At 44.1% G+C, this 7,709-nt stretch overlaps 1 protein-coding gene across 1 annotated transcript in view; it reads right to left on the reverse strand.

The window, feature by feature from the left end:
- The window catches only part of LOC141766924 (spondin-1-like), a 191,647-nt gene extending 186,550 nt beyond the window's left edge, over positions 1 to 5,097 (reverse strand). The window contains exons 1-2 of the mRNA XM_074634131.1: positions 4,634 to 5,097; positions 2,120 to 2,226 (exon numbers count right to left, since the gene is read on the reverse strand). Of these exons, the coding sequence (XP_074490232.1) occupies positions 2,120 to 2,226; positions 4,634 to 4,859 (333 nt within the window). The 5' untranslated portion in view covers positions 4,860 to 5,097. The remainder of the gene's footprint in view (positions 1 to 2,119; positions 2,227 to 4,633) is intronic.
- Positions 5,098 to 7,709: the final 2,612 nt, after the last annotated feature.

Genomic DNA, 7,709 nt, shown 5'->3' on the forward strand with positions numbered 1-7,709 from the left:
CCTCTAAAGGTGCACTGTGTAGGATTTGGCTGCATCTGGTGGTGCAACTCAATACCCCTCCACTCACTCCTCCCTTTCAGCCAGCGAGTGCAAATCTGTGGTAACGGCGTTCGCCTCGCTCAGAGGCCATCCTTACCATAATAACACTACGGTTCCACCGTTTTGCACTCTGCGGCTCACGTTACTGCAGTTTCACAAGTGTGTCGGAGAACTACGGTGGCCTTCAGGTAACATAAAAACGTGAAAGGCTCCCTTTAGAGCCAGTGTTTGGTTTGTCCATTCTGGGCTACTGTAGAAACAAGGTGAAGCAACATGGTGGACTCCGTGAAGAGGACCCGCTCCCTATGCAGATATGAAGGGCTCATTCTAACGCCCAGAACACACAGGGAACATCAGGAGTGCATGGCGTGGCGGCTGCATGGCGTGGCGGCTGCATGGCGTGGCGGCTGCATGGCGTGGCAGCTGCGTGATTCACGCATCGGGTGTTCACACCAGACTGCTGCTGCTGCTGCTGTCAGCCCTTTCTTTCTACATAGAGTTTGCCTTTTAATGGCCATTTAATTAAATTTTATTATAAATATAATTTATATTTATCTTAGACAGAGAAAGGTTAAGAAACGTGTGGTAATTTGTAAATAATAGTAATAATCCACCATTAAAACTCCATACTATAGTCATTCATGGAGCTCTCCAAGTCACTGCATGTTCTACAACACTGTCCGGCACATATTTCAGAAAAAAAGCCTTGTGTTAAAAAATTAAGGAATACTGTCCACAGAAAAAAACGCTTGAGGGCTTTTATTTTGAAATGAAAGCAGGAAGTGTTGATTTAAAAATAAGTCTTTACTTTTTTTTCATCTCCGTAACTACAGATAGACATCGAAACTGTAGTAATCTTGCTGGTATGATGTCAATATACAATCAATAGATCACTTTCACTGTCTGTTGTTTTTGTGAACCGCGTCAAAAATAGGCGAGACCTCTATTCTCTAGAAGAGACGCAGCTGAGACGGGACAGTGTGGCTGCTCTAACCTGTTAACACGGACGCCGAAATAAAAAACAACAGGTAACGCAGCCGCCACGCGCTCCTGACTTTCCTGGTGTGTCCACGGCTTAAGCTAATGAAAACACAACAATTCTTAGTTTCATGTGATTATACACAAATGAAATCATAGTTATGAATATTATATTCCATTTCTTCCAATAGAACCCCCGAGCCAGCTTCTGGCTGTTAATCTACATACCAAGAATTGATCACTGTAGTTTGTTTCACTCCATCATCGACGGAAACCCAAACTGTTTAGTGAAGCGCCAGCAAACACAGATGTTGCCAACATGATGAAAAAGAAGATAAAGAATTGTATAAAAGACCTTCCTCTCCCTCTGTTCTGTCTGCATGGAGCGAAAGCAGCATTCCTACAAAATCTCAACAAACATGATCATTTGTTTCAAAGTCGGTGGGCTTGGGGGAAACGAGAAGTCAAATCCTCTCACTGTTGGCTACATTAAAGCAGCCTCCTGCTCTGTTTGGTAAGAGTCTGGTTAGGATCAGCGTGTGGAAACACAGCTACAGATGTGTGTTCCTGTTTACACTGAGCGGGAGGTAATTGAGGAAGTCTGGCTCTCTCCTCAGGAGCTCTCTGCTGCTCGGTGGGAGCCGTGTTACTACTGAACCAAACATCTCACATCTCTCTCCTGCTTTCTCTCCAACTCCCTCTGTTTAGCTCTTTTCTCTCCGTCCTCACATGGCCTCTTCCTCTCCTGTGCTCCTCTGCCTTCTATCTTCCCTCTCTCCTTCTTCTGCTGGAGGAAATATTAGTGGGAAAAAATACCATGTCTGCCTTACCCGAGAAGAGCCGCATCAAAGATTCACAACTAGATTCTCTTTTCCTCTCCGCCACAACAGGAGAGCTCAGTTTTCTCGCGTCATCCAGGGGGAGCTGTGTTTGTGTCTGTCAGCAACACCTCCTTTAACCTCCATATCAGAAAAACAGCAGGGAGCAGCTAAGTCGACTCCCAAGTGCATGCAAATGACTTCATCTTTTTTGCGAACTTTCCCGGAAAACTCAGAGCACATTTAGTATTCTTCCTGTCCTCTCCACTCCCGCTCATCCTTACCTGGAACTGGCCGGTGTAGTCGTCGTCCGTGGTGCCCTCTCTGCCCTCCTTCAGCGCGATGAGGGTGAAACCTCTGAAATAAGCAGGGCTGGTTGCCAGGAGGACCACTGTTAGGGAGGAGAGGGAGAGTGTATTTACACCACGGAGACACTGAGCGGTAAAGATGCACATACATGGACACATCAGGGTCACGCCGCATGACGCAGGGGTCACTCTGGATGATGCACACATGAAAGCAGCATTACTGTAAGTGTACATCAGCGTGATGTGGAAGAGCGAGGGCCGTAAATAGAGGCTTAGCATCTCACACTAGAAAAGCAGAGAGCCTATAAATCTGAGAGTTCGGTGCGGGGGAACGGGAACCGTATAATGAGATGTGGGTGGAATTTTATTTGGCTTCACCTTGCATTTTCATACCAGCCTATTAAGCTTAAAATTTGAGAATGAAGATGTCAATATTTTCAATCTTATCCAGTTTTTTTAAAAAGTGAATTTATTTGCTGCTTAACCCCCTGAGACCCGCGGGATCGTGCAACCAATTTTTGGCCTATTCTAAAATGGTGTGTTTGAATATTTCTGCATAATGGGGTCCATAAACAGTCTTTTAAATCCATAAACTGGGTCTCACTGTACAGCTGAGACTCTTGTTGATCCAATGAGCCCAACTGTATTCATGTGTGATGATGTTAAATGGTAAATGGACTTGGACTTATATAGCGCTTTTCTAGTCTTCCGACCACTCAAAGCGCTTTACACTACATGTCAGTATTCACCCACTCACACACACATTCATACACTGATGGCAGAGGTTACTAAGGTGCCAACTTTGCCCATTAGGATTTAATCTAAATACTCATTCACACACCGATGGCTATGCCTCCGGGAGCAATTTAGGGTTAAGTGTCTTGCTCAAGGACACATCGACATGTGACCCGGAGCAGCCGGGGATCGAACCACCGACCTTCCAATTGGTGGACAACCTGCTCTACCCTCTGAGCCACAGCCGCCCATGTTAGTCCCCATAGGAGACATTTCATTGTAGTGAGACCATTTTTTTTAAACATGTCTTCACTGTATAAAATGACCTGAGGTGACCTCTAGGATAATCACAGCCTTGTGAAACTTTACAGCCACAAACTACAGACCTAGAGCATTCAGAGGATGGATGGCTTTCCTAGCTAGATTGATAATAAGGGGGTTTCTGAGAAGTTTACACAACACAAGTGCTCGCCATCCAATCACCGAAAAAATGCCAATTCTTGCAGAAATCTCCAAATGTCAAAAGTTTTTGATCCAAAATCACAGCATGGCTTTTTCTCTGGTGTTCCTCAAGGTCTTGGTGTCTTAATGTGGTATTTTGGAGGAGTTATTGATGGTAAAAAAAATGGTTAAATTTAGCACCAAACCTGTGGAACAAATAGCATCAACCCAAAAATTGAGACATAACAGAGCATGGGGATGACCATCATATATTTCCATCATAATGTCTTAAGCTCTTATACACTTTCACAATTTATTTTAATTAATTAATTAATTAATTAATTCATATTTATTTCTGATTTATGACGAACAACTTGACACACAGCGCTGAGCTGCATCTCAAATTAATCCTCAGCTTTCAGATAATAACCCTACATAAGAGTAAAACGGGTCTAATGTGCGTCTCAGAGGGTTAAAGGCTGTGAAGTCTTGGGGAAAAACTTCTTTTTTTCCTTGGGTGGTGTCCTTCACAGGTCCCTGATAGCTGATCAGAATGTAGCCCTGGGTTGCTGCTGTATGTATGATGTGGCTTCACCACCCCATATTGCATAATCTGGAATATGATGTCAGTGGGGAGACTTTAAAACAAGGTGACCCTTGATTTTTTTTTTTTTAGGCCTGTGTCTAAACTGTAGCATGCCAGGTGTTGTGAAATCCTCCCAGCCATCCTATAACGGAAGTTATTTGAATTTTTAGCAATAAAGTTTGGATTTCAAAACAGAGAAAGTGAAAAAAAGCTTTTGATTGTTGTTGAAAACTGTTTCGTGTTCACTTCTAAACTCGCCAAGAATCTCTGAGTGTGCAGGCCAAAGTCTTTTTTAATGTGGCCAAATCCAGCAGGAAGGATCGGGACTTTAATTTGTAGGGGTTAGCTGCTTAATTGGAGCCAGATCTGTGTGTCTGTCTCTGTGCATGTCCCCTTGCTTACAGGAAGAGGATAGGAAGTGAATATAGGTCAGACATTAAAACACTAAGTAGCATTATCAAACCATTACTCTCCCTGCAGGAGCCAGACGAGCTCAGACTGACTAGTTTGGAATTTGTTTTCCTTCAGGCTGCAATTTCTAGTAACATTTCAGACATGGCTGTTAGTAATAGCATAGTACTTGTTAGGTGGTTAGACATACTTAAGTTGTCTGTAAATAGAATCAAATAAAGTGAATTTTCAGAGTACATATGCCCTGTTTACTAACTTGATAAACACGCCACTTGATTTGTGGCAGGTTTACGCAGTGATGGAGTGAAGAAGTGTACCTCTGTAGGTGCTGCCCGGCTGGTAGGCTTCCGGGTCCCCCTCCACTCGGATCCTGAACTCATGGTGCCCATCCCTCCGGGTCCCCTGGGTCTGAGCCCGGAGGATCCGCCCGCAGTACCCGTCCGACCTGCCTCCGGAGGGCTCCTCCACGAAAGCGACGGCGTGGCACACCAAACTCGAGACAAAATAGTACTGCAGAAACAGCAGATGGAGATACATTCCCATTGTGAGCCCGGAGACGAGCGTGTACCTACAGTGGTAGTTCAATCAATATAGAGCCAGTGGGAAGGAGAAGCGGCGGACAGAGGAGCAGGTCCAGCCCCTTCACCAGGAACTCCCACAGCAACGTCACAGGCACAGGCACACTCACAGGCACAGGCACAGTCACAGGCAGTGGGAAAGGTGAAGAGAAGGAGACCAGAACATCCTGAACAGAGAGAGAGAGAGAGAGAGAGAGAGAGAGAGAGAGAGAGCGCGTCAGGAGCGCACAGTGGTGAAGCGGTGCCGAGCGGGGAGAGAGGAGCTGCTGCTGGTACCGGATCAGTGTGTGTGTGTGTGTGTGTGTGTGTGTGGTGTTGATAGAGAGCCTGGAAGCAGCGGGGGGTGGAGGGGGGAGCGCGGGTGCACGCGGCTGTCTCCTTGATTGTTTTGGCTTGTGAAGGTCCAAACTGGAGCTCCCCAGCCCTCCCCCTAATACACAAACACGCACACACACACGCTGTCTGTCTGTGCGCGGATCTTACACGCGGAACTGCCTCTTTTAGAGAAACATCCACATGTTGTGTTGAAACACGACAGCACATTTTTAGATCAACAAATGTGTTCTGGACGTGTCCTGTGCGTATTTACGCACTATCTGTTTCTCTGTCACAAGTTTATCAAGTTTATCGTGTTTCGTGAACAAATAAAGCAACGTCAATCACTTCATATTACTCAATCACGAGCACAGAGTGCTGTTCGATCCTCTGGAGTTACACAGATAAAGCAACTGGTGCGCTCTGTGGATATGACGCACCTGAGAGGAGGCACCACAACAGTCCGAGCTGCGGCTCTCTAAAAACACCTTCCAAAGTTGATGAAAGTAATCTCTCCACACTGATTCTACATGAATTTAATTCCAATAAGTGTTTGAACATGAGCTGTATAATAAATTGCTCACATTTTATTTGACATTGTGTATTAAATGCACACGGCGTGGACATCTGGTGCGCATGAAACACGTCCTCAGCTTTCTCCTCACTGCTGACATAATAATCCCCTGTAAACACTTTCACTAGACATACACGCATTTACAATAGGATACTGTGTTTTGGCCACTAGGTGTCGCCATAGTGCCCTCGGGTCCTCCAGAGCTACTTAGTAAATGTGTCACTCTCCTCATCACTGCATCACTCCTTCACTCCCATCTCCTCAACTTCTATTATCGTGTAGAGAATAGTACGAGGGATAATGGAGATGCAGGGTTTAAGGTTTCTTATTAAATGTGTAGTTTTGACTCAATAAGTTGAAGTTAGGTCATATTTTGATCCATTTCCTTTTTGTAACTTATTTTGTTCCTTTATGACATTTTGTAATCCTCCTTTATTCTGTCTGAATGACAAACATGCACAACTTTTACTCAACTTAACTTTGACTTTCCTTGTATGTTTAACGTACTACAATCAAATGATTAATGTCTATTTTTAAGTAGCAAGTGTGTGTGTGTGTGTGTGTGTGTGTGTGTGTGTGTGAGTGTGAGAGAGAATAATAAAACCTCATGGAAATTAGCTGGATCAAATAAACTTGCACCAAACTGATTTGCTCATGTTTTCGTTGCTGTTTTGTCCACATGCCAAACACGTGTGTGTGTGTGTGTGTGTGTGTGTGTGTGTGTGTGTGTGTGTGAACCTGAGAAGTGTTACCTAACTGGAAGCAGTTCTCCGAGCTGGAGATAGTTAAACTAAACAGCATCAGCCTGGATGTCTGTGTGTGATGGATCCCATCTGGAGTGACTCTGCTCTATAAACTGTCTGATAGACGGCTGACGCCTGGAGCGTCCCCCTGACCGAGAGGTGGAGTCAGAAACAACCCGCTGACCTTTCACAATGAAATCAACCTGTTTGCACAGCAGCCAGTAACATTCTTTCATTCAAACATCCGCTTCTTTGATTCAGTTTAGAGACATCAGTACTGGTGTGAAACACAGACTGTATATAAAGATGGACGATGCGTCTCCACTTCCTCCCACTGTACAGAAATTAAGCCGTAATACCGGATACGGGAGCTGCCATCTCCAGATATCGACATCATTTGGAGCCAGAGTTTGCGCATTAGTGATCGGGCGGGCGGGGGAGCCACGGTCAAGAGAGACTCACAGCTGTCAATTATGACGTCTCATCCCCTTTTCATAGCATCAAATAACTCATTAAAAGCAAACTTATCAGATACATGAACACTTGAACAAACATCAGCGTGATAAGAACTACCTACATGACAGAACGCATCTTTGGGAAACATTTATTTGACGTGTACTTTGACACTTAGTTTGGCCCATGTCCCAACCGCTAACATGGGGTGGGGGGGGATTTATGAGCTATACTGCAGCCAGCCACCACGGGGGGGGGGGCGATCCAGATGTTTTGGCTTCCCTCCTGAACATCATGGGAAATGGTCTCGAGTATTTTCATCTTATTAGAAATTTACATTCTTCAGACTGGCTTATGGTATAGTATACCATATTTACTTGTATACGTATTTATGTAAAAAAAAAAAATTTTATTATTATTTATTTATAATAATTATTATTATTATTATTATTTATTACAGTCTTTCTCAAATGTTTACACACTAACATTTGTACTTGAGACACAATGAGTACACCCTGTAACTCATGTACTGGTATTTTACATTCATACTGGTGTTTTACATTCATACTGGTGTTTTAACTTCATACTGGTGTTTTACATTCATACTGGTATTTTACATTCTTACTGGTGTTTTAACTTCATACTGGTGTTTTACATTCATACTGGTGTTTTACATTCATACCTTGTTCATACTAGGGCTCAAGAGGTAGAACGGTCGTCCACCAATCAG

Source organism: Sebastes fasciatus, chromosome 4 (genome assembly GCF_043250625.1).
Source record: "Sebastes fasciatus isolate fSebFas1 chromosome 4, fSebFas1.pri, whole genome shotgun sequence".
NCBI lineage: Eukaryota > Metazoa > Chordata > Actinopteri > Perciformes > Sebastidae > Sebastes > Sebastes fasciatus.